This window comes from Chrysemys picta, chromosome 7 (genome assembly GCF_011386835.1).
Source record: "Chrysemys picta bellii isolate R12L10 chromosome 7, ASM1138683v2, whole genome shotgun sequence".
Taxonomy (NCBI): Eukaryota; Metazoa; Chordata; order Testudines; family Emydidae; genus Chrysemys; species Chrysemys picta.
In genome coordinates, this window is record NC_088797.1 from 128,855,100 (window position 1) to 128,872,622 (window position 17,523).

Consider the following 17,523-nt stretch of genomic DNA (forward strand, 5'->3'; position numbering starts at 1 on the left):
TCCCTCCTCCTCCCCCTGCTCTGCTGTGGCGGGGTCTGTTCCTTTAACACTCTCTGGCCCGGAGAGTTGGTGGCTAACAGATTGGGGGGCTGGGGGCTCATTGTTGGGGTTCAAAGCATTGACTGCAGCTAGGTGCCTGCTGCCTGGGCCGGGAGGGGGAGCTGAGCAGCTCCTGCTGCCCCCTCCAAGCTGCTGCTGTGCAGAGGCGGGCGCTTCCAGGCCCCCTGATCCCCCCCGGTTCCGGCCCAGCCAGGCCCGTGGGGTGAGCAGGACAGCTGAGCGCTCAGGAACTGGACTGAACCGTGTCTTGGCGCTGGGCCCTCGCCCTGCCCACCCCACTGCCCCCCAAGCTGTTGCTCTCAGCAGGGAGAGGAGGGTCCCCTGGGCGGACAGTGGCCTGCACTGCTGAGATCTGCTCCCTCGCCCGGCCCCCTGGCTGCCCGCTCTGATGGCTTCTCCTCCGCAGGCCGGGACGAAGCCAGCAGCCTGGAGGTGACGTGGCCGGATGGCAGGGTCGTGACTCGGGCTGTGGCCAGCAGCGAGACCAACTCGGTGCTGGAAATCCCCTACCCCCAGGGTGCTGAGGGTCAGCTCCCGCCCACCTCACTGGAGGTGAGTGCCAAGCAGCGCACCTGGCACGGAGTGGGGCCGGGCCGGGCCGGGGGCAGCTCCCAGAGGCAGGGAGGGGGACATGGCACAGGGAGCCAACAGCAGGACGCAGACAGACAGACAGACACCCGCTTGGACGGGACAGGCCAGGGACATGGTGCCTCTGGCCTCACCCAGGCAGGCCAGGCCCCGCCACCCCTGCCAGCTGCCCTGCCCTGTGCGACACCGTCCCTGGTGTGTGGGCTCCGGAGCGCTGGGGAGTCAGTGCCCCGTGCCCCTGCCTGGCTGCAGACAGGGCGGGCCCTGAGCTGGGGGGCCTGGGGCAGCCCCTCCCCACACTAATCCCAGCCCCCCCGGTCTGTGCTTCTCCCCTTGATGCAGTGTGGCCAGGGGTTCTCCCAGCATGAGAACGGACGCTGTGTTGGTGAGTCGCTGCTTGCGATGCGCCCGCGGGAGGGGCTGGGCCAGGCAGGAGCCATGCGGGGGGCTTGGGCTGTAGCGTGGCCAGGGGAGGGGCTGTATGCCAGGGCATTTCTGGGCCGGTTACTTGGCAGGGGGGCTGCAGCCTGGCAGGAGGACGGGGGGCTGTTGCATGGCTGTAGGGCAAAGATTTGGTGCGGGGCTGCAGCCTGGCCAGGGGGCTCTTGGGGGGCCCTGGTTGTGGCCCAGCCATGGTGGCTGTCGCGTCTGGGCGGGTGGGGAGCTGTAGCGCCTGTAGGATTACCATACGTCTGTTTTCCTGGACATGTCCCGCTTTTTGGTAATCAAACCCCCGTCCGGGGGGAATTGCCAAAAAGCCAAACATGTCCGGGAAAAATACTGGCCGGGCACTTCCTCTCCCGCGGCTGCTGTGCTCCTCCCCTGACTCTTCAGCTCTGTTTAAGAGCCGAGCTGCCCGAGCGCTACCGGCTTCGGGCAGCCCCCATGCCTCCGGACCCTGCGCCGCCGGAGCAGAGCAGCTGGAGCCCGGGAGGGAAAGTGCCCGGCTGGGGGCGCAGGGTCCGGAGGCACGGGGGCTGCCCGAAGCCCGAGCGCTACCGGCTTCACGGTTTGTCAGGCAGCCTCCAGACCCTGCGCCCCCGGCTGGGCGCTTCCCCTCCCGGGCTCCAGCTGCGCTGGGGAAGCGCCGGGCAGGGGCGCAGAGTCTGGGGGCTGCCCGGCAAACCGTGAAGCCGGTAGCACTGGGGCAGCCCTTTCCCCGTGGCTGGGAGGGAGGGGGGGGAGTTAGGGCGGGGACTTTGGGGAAGGGGCGGAGTTGTGGTGGGGAAGGGGCGGAGTTGGGTGGGGCTGGGGTGGGAAAGGGGCGGGGCTAGGGCCCCGTGGAGTGTCCTCTTTTTTTATTTTTTAAATCTGGTAACCCTAAGCACCTGCCCCGGAGCCCAGGCTGTGCCCTGGCTCACGCTGTGCCCTGTCTGGTTCCAGACACGGACGAGTGTGCCGAGTTCCCCTTCGTGTGCCCCCGGGAAAAGCCGCTCTGCAGCAACACCTACGGCGGGTACCGGTGCCGCAGCAACCGGCGCTGCAGCAGGGGCTTCGAGCCCAGCGAGGACGGCACGGCCTGCGTGGGTGAGTGCCACACCGAGGCTGCCCGGCCCAGAGAACCAGACCAGCCCCTGCCCAGTGCCAGGGCGCTCTGGAAGCCTGGGGAGCCCTGGCCCCTGGTTAAAGGTGTTTCGGCACCCCCCGCAGGCCCGGCCTGGTTACTGGCTGTGTGGATCTGCCCATGCTCCTGGAGCTGGTCCCAGCCCCATGGCAGGGCTGACCCTGACCAACCTCTGCCCCGACTGGCTGCCACTGACCCTCCCTCCCCTCCTCTCTGTCTCTCCTTCTCTGTGCAGCGCAAGTGGCCTTTTTCGGTGGATACCCCTCTGCAGGGAGCCGGCTCTGGGCCTGGCGCCCCCCGAGCCCCCTCCTCCCGCTGGGCCTCGGACTCTGCCTTCACTTCTATGCACTTTAACCTTTGCCAATGACCAGCCAGAGCCAGCCTGTGTGTACGGACTGGACTGTCTCTGCCTCCCTCTGCCTCTCTATCCCTCTGGCCCCGCTCTGGCCCCTTTCCGCCTCTCTGTCCTCCTGTCTCTTTAACCCCCCCCCTCCAATGCCCCTCGAAGCGCTGGCTGGGCCGGGGCCATGTTTGAGCAGGGCACGGAGCCACCCAGGCCACAGCAGCGACCGTGCTAAAGGCAGAGCCCTGTGCCAATCACCCCTTGCATGTTTTCTGAGAAAACAGACAGGGAAGCGCCCTGTGACCCCGTCAGTGCCCCCCTCATGGGAGCTGGCCCTTAACAAGGATGGTGGCTCCGGGGTAGTTGCTTGCTCAGTCGAATCGATTCTGTATCATGTGCCTGCTGGTTTGGCCTGCAAGGTTTGCTTCCCCTGCTCCCATCTCGGCAATGGAGGACCCCCCCCAATCACTGTGCGGGAGGACGCCCCCCGCTGTGTTTTCTAGAATATTGACCCCCCTGTCTAGAGTTGGACCCGGCTCAGTCTTCCAGCCCCTCCCCAGAGAAGCGACCCAATAAACTCTATACTGTCAATTTGCACCTGCCTGATGAGTTGCTTGGGGGGGTGATGCCTGGGGGCCCCGCTGGTTCCAAGCTGGTGCCAGCTCCCTGGGTGCCTGGGGCGGGGTGAGGTTGGCCATGGCATGGGGCTGCATGGGATGCAGGTGGAACGTGAGAGGGTCATACCCCCTCTCGCCCTGGCGGGACCCCTCGGTGCTAAGCCTACGGGATGGGTACGCAGGTCCCAGGCCCTGAGTTCTGGTCCCCGGGTGGGTGACTGGCTCTTTCTCCACCCCAGCCACCGAGCTGGGCCCGCTCCTCCTGCTTTGCGCATGCAGAGAGGGCGGCTGAGGGTCGTGGGGAAGGGAATGGAGGGTGGGCGTCGGACCCAGCTGTACCAGTCCCAGCTGACACAAGCCAGCGGCTGAGAGCTCGTCCGTGCTGCCCAGCGTGCCCAAGGCGTCGGCACCCATGGGCGGGCTGGGGGCTACGGGCTGGCTCCGGCCCCATTAGCTCCTGCTGGGCCAGCTGCTGGCAAGGGGGCTGGGGAGGGGCTGGTGGAATGGGGCTGGGGGTCACTGGGGCAACCAGGGAGCGGGTGGGTGGGGGGCAATCAGGGGGCCCCTACAGGACATCTTTAACACCCCCCCCCCATCTGTTCTGAACCATGGGGGGGCTGACAGTCATGTGACCCTGCCTCAGCCAATCCGCTTTTGGCTCCCCAAAATGAATGAGCAGCTCCGGTTTGAAGGGCGATTGGTTGGAAGGGGCGGTCACATGCCTGTCGCGGCCAATGGCACAGTTCGGCAGCATGCGAGTACCCGGGGTGCCAAGTGTGAGGCTCAGGGGGCGGGGCTTGCTGGAGCTCCGCCCACTGACCCCCCTGCTCTCTCCCTGCTCCCCAGACATTGACGAGTGTGCCCGGGGGCTGCATGCCTGCAGCCAGCTCTGCACCAACACCCCAGGGGCCTTCGCCTGCCGCTGCCGCCCGGGCTTCCGGCTTGACGCCCACGCCGCCGGCCAGTGCCTGGGTGAGTAGCCGGGCCCCAGGCCGGGGGGCAGGCCGGGTTCCGGGGCAGCAGGCAGCGGGGCCCGGGGAAGGGGCCCCCCATTGTCCCAGGCTGGAGGGCAGAGCCGCCTGGACGCAGGAGGCTGCAGCAGCACAGGGGTTAATTCGGCCTGTGAGGCAGGTGCCACCCGGACTAGGTGGCCAGGGAGCCCACGCGTGGCCAGGACTGGCACAGGCAGGGCATCCGCTGGCCCCGCCTGGCGCTGCCGTCTCTGCCCAGCTCCCTCCACCGGCATCAGGCAGAGCGTGGCACCGCAGCCCTCATCCCCGCCCACCAGCGCCCCGGAGAGAGCCCGGCGCCCGTGGCCCAGCTGGGCTCGGCAGGGTCACGCCTCCCCCTTCTCTTTCAGATGTGGACGAGTGCCGGGAGCAGCAGGGGCTGTGCGACCACGTTTGCCACAACGACCAGGGCTCCTTCCACTGCCACTGCCACAGCGGCTTCTCCCTGGGCCCCGACCGGCGCCGCTGCCTGCGCCCCTAGCCCCGGGCAGCCCCCACGCCCAGAGCAGCCCCATGCCCAGGGCAGCCCCCACACCCACTGCAACCACCATCCCACGGCAGCCCCTCGCCCACTGCAACCCCTAGGCCCAGGCCGCCCCACGCCCAGGGCAGCCCCATGCCTAGGGCAGCCCCCACACCCACTGCAACCACCATCCCACGGCAGCCCCCACGCCCACGGCAGCCCCCACGCCCACGGCAGCCCCTATGCCCACTGCAACCCCTAGCCCCGGGCCGCCCCACGCCCACGGCAACCCCCAGACCCACTGCAGCCCCCACGCCCCGGGCTGCCCAGACCCACTGCAGTCCCCAGGCCCAGTGCAGCCCCACGCCCAGGGCAGCGACCATCCCACTGCAGCCCCTAGCCCTGGGCCGCCCCAGACCCACAGCAACCCCCAGACCCACTGCAGCCCCTGGGGGCACCGAGGGAACAAGTCCCCAGCTGCAGGGGCCGTGCACCCCTGGCTCCTTCCCCCTGCGGCCTGGCCTCCCCTCCAGCCGGCGCAGGGCTCTGGCCCAGCCGGGGCTGCTCATGCCTGGTGCTGGATGAATGAAGCATTTCCCGGCTGACGCAGTCCTCGGCCCGTCACACCCCGGCCTGGGCCGAACGTCCTGCCCGCAGACAGTCGCTCCCTGCCCCACACCAGGCTGAAGCCCCCCTTCCCCCGCACTGATTTTCCCTCCGTCCCTGTTTTCCCGTGTGATTTCCTGCCCCTTGTTCTTTGCCATTCTGGGTGCCGCCCGGCCAGCCCCGATCTGCCCTGGCCCCAGCTGTCACCCCCCGCGTCTAGTCCCCTTTCCCCTTCTCCTGAATGTGCCCCCCCTTCCCCACGCCTTCCTCTGGCCCCCTGTCTGTTCCGTCGCCCCCTGCTGGATTTGTGTTCCCGAGGGCCCCCCCCCCCCGGGCTCCCCTGGCAGTGCAGCGTGTGCTGGGGGTGCAGGCGCCGACGGGGGCTGTACAGCGCCCTGCACGGACTCCCAGCTGCAGTGCTGCCTTTTACCACCAGGTGGGGCCAGGGGAGCTAGCTGCGGGGGAGCAGGATGGAGTGGGGCCCCTGGCCCCTGGCCCCTGGCCCCAGGCAGGGGGGTTACGTGAGCCAGGGGAGAGACCCCCAGCAGCTGCCTGCCCCCAGGGGGCTGGTTTCCCTGGACCTAGCTCTGGGCCAGCCCCGGTACCAGCGGGCTCCCCAGCCCTGCGATTGTGGTGTTAGGTCCAGACCAGGCCTGCTGCCCGGCTGCCGCCCCCAGGCCAGGAGAGGCCCCCCCCAGCCAGCAGGGCCCCCCCGCTGCCCGCTTCCCTCGTCCCCTCGACGCGGGAGGAAGTGGTGCAGACAGCAGGGCTGGCAGCACAAGGTTTATTGTGTGTCCGGGGGGGGCGGGGGGGCAGGGGGGGGCCGTTCCCAGTGCTCTGTGCCCCCAGCCTGCTCTCCCAGAGCCCTCTGAGAGCGATACCTGCTCAGCCCTGCCCGCGGGCCCTGGCCCCATCGCCCCTCTGCCCCAGGCTCTGCAGCGCCCCCTGCTGCGTATCATCCCGGCCAGGGAACCTCACCTGTCACCCTCTGCCCCATTCCCTGCAGTGCCCCCGCCCCATAGGGCCGGGCCTGGCTCTCCTCTCTAGCCCCATCCCTGCCCCCACTGGAGCTGGCCCGGCTCAGGGCACCTCCCAGCCCAGGCAGGACGTGGGGGGGCACCTTCCAGGAAAACTGCCTTGGGGGGGGCGCCCCTGATGGGGCTGATGGGTCGCTCCTCCCCCGTGGGTAGGGTCAGCACTTTAACCTTTGATGGGGGCACAAAGCCCCCAGGACACGGCCCCAGCTCTGGGGTGGGGCGGTTCATGCTGCGGGAAGCGACGGGCTCATGCAGGGGACGTGCGGGGAAGGGACGGGGAGCAGGCAGGGCGGGGCCGGGCTCCAATCCCTTTGGCTGAGGAGGAGTTTGGCGAGGGATGGTGACCCCCTGGGATGTGCCGTCACCGCCCAGCCCCTCCCTCTCCCCCGCACGTCCACCAGTGTCCCCAATGGGCTCATTCACGCGGGGCAGGTGCCTGGACAGCTAAGGCGGATGGTGCCCCAGGGCCCCACCAAGCCGGGTCTCTGGCCCGAAGCAGCTGGGAATGGGGAGTGGGAGTCGTTAGCTGGGAGGGGATTGCGGAGGGGGGAGGACATGGCCTGGGGTGGGAGGCCCAGCGCCCCGTACAGGGCGGTGCCTGGGGCTTGGCCAGCCACAGCAGGGCCGTGCAGACGCCGTGTGCCGGGGCTACACTCCCTGCAGCAGGAGCAGCGGCCGGCAGCCCCCCCGGGGCAGGATCCCCCGCTGCCCCCTCTGCAGCTCCTTCAGCTCTTGGCTTTATGGGAGGGGGATGCCCCAGGGGGCACTGCCCAGGGCATGGGCTGGGGGCAAGTCCTGGGACAGGCCCATTGGCTCTGGGCTGGGCTGGCTACCAAGGGGCCCCACGGGGCTCAACCCAAGGCGCCCTCGCCCCGCTCCGGCAGCAGGTCTCCGCTGGGTCCCCGCAGCCCCTCCCTCCCGGGGGTGCTCAGAAGCGGGTGCTCTGGTACCGCAGCCGGCGGAGCTCGGCGAGGCCTTCGTCCCTGCAGGGACTCCCTGCCAGTCACCGGCCCCCCCCGCCCCCACTGCTGGTGCTGGCGCTGCTGGTGCTGCCGCTGCTGCATCTGTCCTCATAGATGGAGATCTCGATCTGGGCCCAGGCTAAGGACAGACAGCAGGACAAGGGGGACGGGCAGGCAGGGCTGTGCCAGTATCTGCTCCCAGTTCCCAGGGTCAGCCGGGGCCCTCCAGCCCTGTGCCCCGGGGGGATTGGGGGGGGGGGTAGCTGAGTGCCAGGGCAGGGGCCAGTCTTGGGCTCGGGGCAGAGCTGGCGTTGCAGAGAGGGGCCCGTTTGCTGCAGCCACGTGCACCAGTGTCAGAGCATCGCGCCGGGCAGCGGTGCCCGTGCCCATCCCACCAGGCTCACCCATGCCCACCTTTCCTGCCCATCCCTGCCCTGTGCCCACCCGCCCGCCCGTCCGTCCCAGGAGGATACGACCCGCATGCCCCGCTCCACGGGGTCGGTGAGCAGCAGGCCCCGTGGCGCATACACCTGCTCGTTCTGCTCCTGGATGTACTTGGAGATCTTCTTCAGCACCTGCGAGGGCAAAGGGGACAGCCCAGTCAGCACCGTGTGCCCAGGGGCACCTGGGTGACTCCCTGGCCCGGGACACCAGCTTGCATCCTTCCCTGGCCCAGGGCACCAGCCTGCATCCTTCCCTGGCAGGGGATCAGGCCCTTTGCCTGTGCTGCCTGTCACTGAGGCTAACCAGCACACCCGCCCCACTGCGCCCGCCCCACAGCAACAGCCTCTGGGGGCAGGTCACTGTCCGCTTGGGAAAGGGGGAGATCCTGGGAACAGCGAGGGGGGACGACAGGCCCACGTTCACAGTCAGGGGCAGAGCTGGGTTAGAACCCAGGAGTCCTGGCTCCCAGCCCCAGCACCTGGGTCCCGCTAAGGGGCAAGTCTGCGAGGCCGCCAAGGGCTCCGCCGGCTGGACAACGGGGCTGAGATTTACCTGCTTCAAACTCGCTCTTGGGCGGCTACGTCTAAACTCAGCGGGAAGAGGCGCAACTGATTAGTAGTTTTATTATTACTCCTCCAGCCACCAGGGTTTGTGTTTGGTGTGGACTGGATGGGTCAGGAACCTACCGGGCTACGAAACCTTGTTAATGAGACGCCAAAGCAATAAACCAATAGTCCTAGAGCTTCCTTTATCCTAATATTATTGTACCAGATTGTGTGTCTATTTCCTTCCCTTTCCCGTCACTTGGCTCGATTTCAGTGGATCCGATCCACCCTCTTCTTCCACTCAGGATTCGCGCAAACCCACGCATCTGCTCACACTCACTTCCCTGCACACCCACAGGTCTGCTCACACTCACTTCCCCGCACACCCACAGGTCCGCTCACACTCACTTCCCTGCACACCCACAGATCCACTCACACTCACTCACCCACGCATCTGCTCACACTCACTTCCCCGCACACCCACAGGTCCGCTCGCATTCACTTCCCTGCACACCCACAGATCCACTCACACTCATTTCCCCACAGATCCACTCACACTCACTTCCCTGCACACCCACAGATCCATTCACCCACACTGTCCCTCAGGCTTATAAAAGGCACCTACTCCCACTCTCGGGGCTAGGCTGTCTTTCTGATGCTGGGGGAAGAGAGTATGTGAGAGAAGGGGCTGCTGTCCTTGAGAGAGGCCCTGAGCTAGCGCGTTCGGCTCCGGGCACGGCTCTGCGCTGTTTCCTGTGCTTAGTGTCGTCCCGGACCCGGCAATGAGCTGAGTCGCCATCAGCCACTCACCATGGGCTGGGCTGGGCTGGAGATGGGGGCAACGGGAAGGGAGCGGCAGTGGGCAGCGGGGGCTAGGGAGGAGCAGGATTGGTCAGGCACAGGGAGGAGAAGGGCAGAGGGAGCTGCAGAAAGGGAAGTAATTTTTAATATTTGTCTCCCTCCTGCCGTAGGTAGCAGCAGGGGCTCTCCATGGAGCATTGCTTGCTCCGGAGACGGGGTATTATTCATAGAAACACGTCAGCTTGTCATAGATTCTAGGGCTGGAAGGGACCTCGAGAGGTCATCGAGTCCAGTCCCCTGCCCGCATGGCAGGACCAAATACTGTCTAGACCATCCCGGATAGACATGTATCTAACCTACTCTTAAATATCTCCAGAGTGCTTATGAATGCTTAGAAACGCCTGTGCACAGTGAGTTCCACACGTCAATGATTCATGATGTTAAAAAATGTCTCCTCTCAGTTTTAGACGTGTTGCTTTTCAGTTTGGTTGAATGTCACCTTGTTCTTGGACTGAGAGGGTTCAGAGGAGCTCCCGGTTCACCGTCTCGGTCCCATTCATTAGTTTATGCAACTCTAGTAGATCCTTTCTTAGCGCTGCACTCGCTGCTAACCGTACTACTCTGAGCTCAGCTGGCAGCTTTCCCCCATAACCCGAGGACGTCCCAAGGCCCCCAGACCTCGGCATCACCTCCACATTGGTGCTGCACAGAACAAGATTCACTGCGCACATGGATGGAAAAATTAGCGGGAACATTGTGCAGCAGCCCCAGGTTTTACACAGGGCCCCACTCCTGGCCCTGCATGTGGGCTCCCAGCCCTCTGCCCGGGGTCCCGGCTCCCAGCCCCCCGCCCAGGGTCCCGGCTCCCAGCCCCCCGCCCGGGCTCCCTGCTCCCAGCCCCCCGCCCGGGATCCCGGCTCCCAGCCCCCCGCCCGGGGTCCCGGCTCCCAGCCCCCCGCCCGGGGTCCCGGCTCCTAGCCCTCTGCCCAGGGTCCCGGCTCCCAGCCCCCCGCCCGGGGTCCCGGCTCCCAGCCCCCCGCCCGGGGTCCCTGCTCCCAGCCCCCCGCCCGGGGTCCCGGCACCCAACCCCACGCCCGGGGTCCCGGCTCCCAGCCCCCCGCCCGGGGTCCCGGCTCCCAGCCCTCTGCCCGGGGTCCCGGCTCCCAGCCCCCCGCCCGGGGTCCCGGCACCCAACCCCAGCAGTGGCCCCCTTACCCCTGTCTGCCCCCCCCCAGAGACACAGCCTGCTCCTGGCCCCAGCTCTGAGGGGGGCATGGACAGGGGAAGGGGACTGGCTTTCAGCACCCCACTGTTAAAAGTGTTCCCACGTCACTGCCTGGGCAGGCTCCGGCTGGCTGGCACGGGGGGTACCCGGGGAGAATTTCCCTTCCGAGCCTCCTGGGGACCCTGCCAGGAAGGAGCGAGGGGGTCACCGCAGAGAATAGAGCCGTTGCCCCCTGTAGAGCAGGAGGCGGGACCTGGGGGAGGAGCGCTGCGGCCTTGTCCCTGCATTTCGGCGGGCCGACTCTGTGGCCATGGGGGTCCTGGCTGAGCACTCGGCACCCAGCTGCTGGTCCAGCCTGGCCCGGCCTGGCCCTACCTTCTCGTAGTGGGTCTCCATGCAGAGGAAGATGAAGTAGGCTGTGGCACACGCCAGGCACCCCTCCAGGTAGGAGCTGCCCCCGATCTTCTCGGCCTCGGCGTAGAAGCCATTGAGGGTCTTCACTGTCTCCTCAAAGAGCTGCCGCTCGAGCTGGGGCAGAGAAACCCGAGTGAGGGCGTTGGGGGTCACACAGGGTCCCGCCGGCCAGCACTGGGAGCCCTGCCCAGGCCGCACTCAGCCCATGCCCGGCAGCAGGGGCCGGGGCATCGTGAGCATCCCAATGAGCTGACCCTGAAGGACCCCCGAGCACAGACAGACCAGCTCAGGTGGTAGGAATGAGGGACCCACGGAACAGCCATCACAGTGCCCCATAGAGAGCCCCCCGGGAGGACAGCGCCCCCCATACACATGCACACAGACAGACACCTGGGTGGGCACCTCCCCACCCCCGCGAGTTTGCTCACGCACCCTGAGCCAGGGCCTGTGCACACAGACGTATGGGCACATGCAGGACTTGGCCCAGCGTGAGGCTGGGCAGCTGCCCCCCAGCCAGGCCCAGCTGCCACCAGCCCAGACCCCATGGTTGTGGGTGCAGCTCTCGGTGGGGGAAAGTGCCAGCGTGGGAATTTTCTGTACTATTTTGTATGCATGCGGTGTGTGCCTCAGTTTCCCCTATGTGCTGCATGGATAGCTAGGTGGTGGGGAAAGGTGGGAATGGTTCCTGGCTGGCTCAGGTTTGGGACCCAGGTCACTGGGGGGCCCATGAAGACAATGGACCCCCCCACCCCACAGGAAGCCGGCCGGGTGTGAACAGCTGGACAAAGGGCTGAGGAGAAGCCAGTTAGGGCTGGCCGGGAATTTGAACACAGCATGGGAGCCAAGGGCGGACACTGCTTGGCTGGGGCTCTGGGCTGACCAAACTGGACCAGGCTGTAGCCTCCTGCTCAGGGTGCTACCCAAGGCCTGCCTAGCTGGGGTCCAGCCCCTCCTAACCCCCTGCTGTAACCGCGCCGGCTGCGCCCCGGCAGGTGCTGGAGGTGGGGGGCATTGCGCCCCCTGGGGGTCCATGTCTCTGTCCGGTGGACTCGCTGAAGGGAGCTCACGGCGTGAGCCAGGGGTGCTGAAGGCTCGGTCCAAGGGGGCGGTGAAGCCGAGGGGCTTCCCCAGCGACAGAGCGAGCCCCTGGGGGGGTCTGGCTCCCTGAAGGTGGCCTCCCGGGGGCTGTTGCTGAACACTGACACTGGGGGTCCGTGACGGGCACCATCCAAGGGCTGTGCTGGCATCTGTGCTAGCGGGGGGCGGGGGGGGGAGGCCCTTCCCAGAGCCGCTGGCTGGCCCTGCCCAGGGATCACAAGTCCACAGAGCCTCAGGGCCCCAGGCTGACACCAGGAATAACTGGGGGGGGGGGGCGTGGGGGGGAGCTGTGACATAGGGCCAGAAAGGGTTAAGCAACTAGTAGGCTAAATAACCCAAATTCAACCTTCAAAGGCAGGTTAGAGAAGGAAGTCAATGGTAACAAGGGGCCAGTCCCTATAACCAGTAACAAAGGCTGGGAAATAGACTGGAGCTTGGAAACCAGAGAATTAGCCGGGCTACTCATTGTCTGTGTTTCCTTCTCCCTTGCTGGACGTTCCCCATGGAAACAGCTGGTTCCTGTCTCTCACTAGAGCTATTGAGTCAGAGATCAAAGGGGGTTAGTAGCATTAGATCAAACCTGAATGTAAGAATGTCACTGGCTCTATTGCGCTTGGAAGTTTGTAGCAAACTGTCTCTGAACTGCTGGAATGGCTCATCGCCTTCTGCTAATCAATGCAACTAACGACCCGGGTGTAGGCAGGAAATTGCCAGGAAATAGGGGATTCTACTGCCAGGGGGTGTCTTAGCCTGCCAGGGAGCCCTCGGCCATGGCCTTGTTATCTTCAGGGGAGGCCTGAGGTCCCCAGTTCCAGTCTGGATCGCCCCGAGATTGGACTATAACTCGTGTCCGGGGGTTTAATGTCCTTTAACCAGCACTCTCGCTCTGTTCTTCTTTAATACATTTTAGTCTCGTTAATAAGCACTGGCTGGCAGCCTGTATTTGGCAGGATCTAAGCCGTCATTAACCTGGTGCGTGAGGCGTCCGATCCTCCGCGATTGGTAGAACTTTCTATGTGATGAACAGGGCCGGCTCCAGGGTTTGGGCCGCCCCAAGCAGCCAAACAAAAAAAAAGCCTCGATCGCGATCGGCGGCGGCAATTCGGCGGGAGGTCCTTCGCTCCGAGCAGGAGTGAGGGACCATCCGCCGAATTGCCGTTGAACAGCTGGACGTGCCGCCCCTTTCCGGAGCGGCCGCCCCAAGCACTTGCTTGGTAAGCTGGTGCCTGGGGCCGGCCCTGGTGATGAAGATTTTCAGTAACGCTCGTTGCATTTGGCTTGGGTGTCAGGGTGGGAGCCCAAGGCTGGGTGGCTAAGGGAGCTGGGGGTGGCTCCGGGTAACCAGTGAGGTGTTACAGCAGCTGGTTGGGTGCTGGCTTGGGGAATCCGAGTATAGAATAACCACCATGGGGATTGTCTGCCCCGTCCTGTGCACTTCACCCTAATTGAGTGACCTCAGCCTGGCGCCCCCGGGACTCCCGGCACAGGGGCCTTCGCCCGAGGCTCTGCCTGGCCCTGCTCTGCCCCTCCCAGCCCCACCACCTGCCAGCGCAGCGCGTTCCCTACCCGGCTGTCCAGCTCCAGGGGGAACTTGTTCTGGAACTGGCAGAGGGTCCCGTCGCTGTAGTCCCGCTGCACAAAGACCTTGGTGGCCAGCGAGGCGCTTCGCCGCAGCTCCTGCAGGTCATGGGCCTGGGGGGACAGGGGCGCGGCAGGTTACCCAGGGGCAGGGACGGGGCGGGGGGGCTGCCGCAGGACTCGGGGGAAGGGAAGGGGGATCCCGACACTGAGCAGAACTCAGGACTGCAGCCCCGGGCTGGGGAGCAAAGACCGGGTGACACACACACATTCCCATCCCCCACCCCCTGCACCCCCTCCACGCGCACCCTGTCCCATCCCCCACCCCCTGCACCTCCTCCGCACGCACCCTGTCCCATCCCCCACCCCCTTCACCCCCTCCGCGCACACCCTGTCCCATCCCCCACCCCCTGCACCCCCTCCGCGCGCACCCTGTCCCATCCCCCACCCCCTGCACCCCCTCCGCGCGCACCCTGTCCCATCCCCCACCCCCAGCACCCCCTCCGCGCGCACCCTGTCCCATCCCCCACCCCCTGCACCCCCTCCGCGCGCACCCTGTCCCATCCCCCACCCCCTGCACCCCCTCCGCGCGCACCCTGTCCCATCCCTCACCCCCTGCACCCCCTCCGCGCGCACCCTGTCCCATCCCCCACCCCCAGCACCCCCTCCGCGCGCACCCTGTCCCATCCCCCACCCCCTGCACCCCCTCCGCGCGCACCCTGTCCCACCTCCCACCCCCTGCACCTCCTCCGCGCGCACCCTGTCCCATCCCCCACCCCCTGCACCCCCTCCGCGCGCACCCTGTCCCATCCCCCACCCCCTGCACCCCCTCTGCGCGCACCCTGTCCCATCCCCCACCCCCTGCACCCCCTCCGCGCACACCCTGTCCCACCTCCCACCCCCTGTACCACCTCTGCGCGCACCCTGTCCCATCCCTCACCCCCTGCACACCCTCCGCACACACCCTGTCCCATCCCCCACCCCCTGCACCCCCTCCGTGCACACCCTGTCCCACCTCACACCCTCTGCAACCCTCCGCGCGCACCCTGTCCCACCTCCCACCCCCTGCACGACCTCTGCGCACACCCTGTCCCATCCCCCACCCCCTGCACCCCCTCCGCGCACACCCTGTCCCATCCCCCACCCCCTGCACCCCCTCTGCATGCACCCTGTCCCATCCCCCACCCCCTGCACACCCTCCGCGCGCACCCTGTCCCATCCCCCACCCCCTGCACCTCCTCCGCGCACACCCTGTCCCATCCCCCACCCCCTGCACCTCCTCCGCGCGCACCCTGTCCCATCCCCCACCCCCTGCACCTCCTCCGCGCGCACCCTGTCCCATCCCCCACCCCCTGCACCCCCTCCGCGCGCACCCTGTCCCATCCCCCACCCTCTGCACCCCCTCCGCGCGCACCCTGTCCCATCCCCCACCCCCTGCACCCCCTCCGCACGCACCCTGTCCCACCTCCCACCCCCTGCACCTCCTCCGCGCGCACCCTGTCCCATCCCCCACCCCCTGCACCCCCTCCGCGCGCACCCTGTCCCATCCCCCACCCTCTGCACCCCCTCCGCGCGCACCCTGTCCCATCCCCCACCCCCTGCACCCCCTCCACACGCACCCTGTCCCATCCCCCACCCCCTCCGCACACACCCTGTCCCATCCCCCACCCCCTGCACACCCTCCACGCGCACCCTGTCCCATCCCCCACCCCCTGCACCCCCTCCGCGCGCACCCTGTCCCATCCCCCACCCCCTGCACCTCCTCCACGCGCAACCTGTCCCATCCCCCACCCCCTGCACACCCTCCGCGCGCAACCTGTCCCATCCCCCACCCCCTGCACCTCCTCCGCGCACACACCGCAGCCGCCCCAGGCCAGTTCAGTGCTCAAGGGTCCCTGCTCCTGGACAGAGTCCCTGTTCCCCAGTGTGCTGTGTTAATGGGCGTCCCCAGGCAGTGCCAGCGCCCAGCACAGCACTGCGGGGTTAGATTAACAGCGGTGGTGACCAGCCGATAACACTGAAACCTCACAGCTAAACGGCTACAACTTAGTCTAGCAAGGGCCAGGTCAGTCCCCCCAGCTGTCCCACCTCCCCAGCTGTGGGGGGACTGACCCGCTCCTGGGGCAGGACTGCGCCCTGCGGCCCAAAGGTGCCAGGCCTTTGGCATCTTAGTGAAAGCGGGAACTTGGCGTTCTCTGCCCCTCGCTTTTGGAGGCCACGGAGCCTTTGAGGCGGCATCTCCTGACGGTTACGCCGCAAAGCAACGTGTAGCCCATGGACACTCCCTGCTCCTTCTTCCCCCACTTGTGTTTGCTAAACCGCAGCTTGGTCTGTGTCCTGCCAGCTCCTCCCCTCCTGGCCCTGGGTCCTGCTGCCACGTAAACGGAGGGAACCCCACAGTCCTGTGCTGAGGACAGACGTGATGGCCGGCTCGGTTTGAACGTGTGCTAGCAACGTCCTCCGGGGGGATTCCTGACGGGCCAGGTAATGGTGCTACACACCTTTCCCCAGACTGTTACTGACCAGCGAGTTATTCATTTTCAAATGACCCCTCGCAAGGCACATTTTGTACAAAGGTTGTTACACTGGTGTGTAGAGAGAGTGAATCTGTGGGTGCTGTCAACCCCCTCTCCGTCCCCCCACCAATCTCCCCACCCTATACCTCCTGATGACAAAATTTGAATGTTTTCTGATGGCTATGTTTGCCTCAGTTTCCCTGCATGCTGCAGGGTTACCCAGGGGGTAGAGAGGGTTGGAGGCTCAGAGACACGGGTGTCCAGCTCTCTGGGGCCTTAGGTCAAAGATCAGGCGCCCTGGAGAAGACAATGGCAAATCCAATCATCTGGACACGGACCCCTAGAGACATGGACGTCCTGCCTCTCCAAGGGGGGCTGAGCCGCATCCCCCCGGCTGGGGAACAAAGGCCTGGGGGTGAGGTGGGAGTTAAGTGGTGGCTATGGGAAGCAGTCGGGGTACCTGAACTGGGACAAAAAGAGGTCAGAGGGACGGGGGTTGGGCTCTGTGCTGAGCAGGATGGACTAGGCGGTCACTTCCTTTTCTCTGGGCTAACCAAGGACTTCCTGTGCTGTGTCCAGTCAACTAATAAACCTAATAAACCCGCCTGTCGGCCACGCTGGCTGAGTGTCCCTGCAGCCGCTGGCGGAGGAGCTGCCTGGTTCCCTAAGCCTCTACACGTCTCCCTGGGGGTCTGCCCAGCTGAACGCGCTGCCTGGTGCTCACGGGTGCAGCAAGGGCCCACGGATCCCAGCGTCCAGCGAAGGAGACAGGGAAGCCAAGGGGCCCGCCCTGGGGGAAGGAAGAGTGGGACCCCCGGGGGCCTGGCCCACTGATGGGCTCCCAGAGACTGTTCCAAAGCTGGGGCCATAGCACCGTTCCTGGGGCTCTGTGACCAATGCGCTTCCCTTGTGTCAACAAAGCATCCGTGTGCCCCACCATGGCCCACAGGCCGGCCTCAGCATGGCACTCGGGAAGGGGCTCAGGGGTCTTTCCTCCAGCCCAGCATGCGCAGAGACCACTCCTCCCCTACCAGCCAGAACGCCGACCTCCACCATACAGGGAGCGAACAGCACTCAGGGGCTCAGTGCCTGCCCCAGCTCCCCTCCATCCTCTGCTGCCCCTTGCAGACACTGCCCTGCACTGGCCCTAGCCCCAGCTTGGGGAGGGGACGGACCTTGCAGGGCGTCTTTGGGGTGCTCCTTTCTCCTCGCTAAGGGGTCAGCATCACAGGGAGGGAGCCTGGCAGCTGCGCCTCCTCCTAGAGGAGACCCCCCAGCTCCATGGCCAGGCCTGGGACCAGCAAGGGGGAAACACTCACTCTGCAAGCCAGGGCAGGGACAGCCCATCTGCGACAAAGTGGGACTTTTCTGTAATATTTAATATCCCTATGTGCCTCAGTTTCCCTCCATGCTCTGCATGGCTCCCATGGGGGAAAGGGTTCCATTTGCTCCCAGGGCAGCCGCGAGCTGTTGGTTTGCGCAGACAATGGATCACCGAACGGCCTGGTCGTGGCCGACCCACGAGGGGGAAAATGCAAGAGGACCTTGGAACCCCCAATGGGCAGAACGCCGCCACCCCGCAGCCCAGAGCGAGGAGCCTGCACCCTCAGCGTGGCCCTGCCCGGGGGGGCAGCAGGGAATAACGGGGGCTC

General features: G+C 66.2%; 2 protein-coding genes across 6 annotated transcripts in view; one reads left to right on the plus strand and one right to left on the minus strand.

Moving 5' to 3' along the window:
• CRTAC1 (cartilage acidic protein 1) overlaps positions 1-8,436 on the plus strand; it is a 42,832-nt gene extending 34,396 nt beyond the window's left edge. For 2 of the 5 annotated variants that reach the window (XM_042846020.2, XM_042846021.2), the window contains 4 exons: positions 467-612; positions 2,032-2,175; positions 4,019-4,144; positions 4,533-8,436. In XM_042846020.2, the coding sequence (XP_042701954.2) occupies positions 467-612; positions 2,032-2,175; positions 4,019-4,144; positions 4,533-4,907 (791 nt within the window). In that variant the 3' untranslated portion in view covers positions 4,908-8,436. Of the gene's footprint in view, positions 1-466; positions 613-990; positions 1,034-2,031; positions 2,176-2,447; positions 3,150-4,018; positions 4,145-4,532 lie in introns of those variants that run through there. The other 3 variants (XM_008179829.4, XM_065552742.1, XM_024100474.3) reach the window with 3 other exon arrangements.
• The window catches only part of GOLGA7B (golgin A7 family member B), a 29,236-nt gene continuing 18,950 nt past the window's right edge, over positions 7,238-17,523 (minus strand). The window contains exons 2-5 of the mRNA XM_065552744.1: positions 13,344-13,469; positions 10,641-10,793; positions 7,724-7,825; positions 7,238-7,378 (exon numbers count right to left, since the gene is read on the minus strand). Of these exons, the coding sequence (XP_065408816.1) occupies positions 7,292-7,378; positions 7,724-7,825; positions 10,641-10,793; positions 13,344-13,469 (468 nt within the window). The 3' untranslated portion in view covers positions 7,238-7,291. The remainder of the gene's footprint in view (positions 7,379-7,723; positions 7,826-10,640; positions 10,794-13,343; positions 13,470-17,523) is intronic.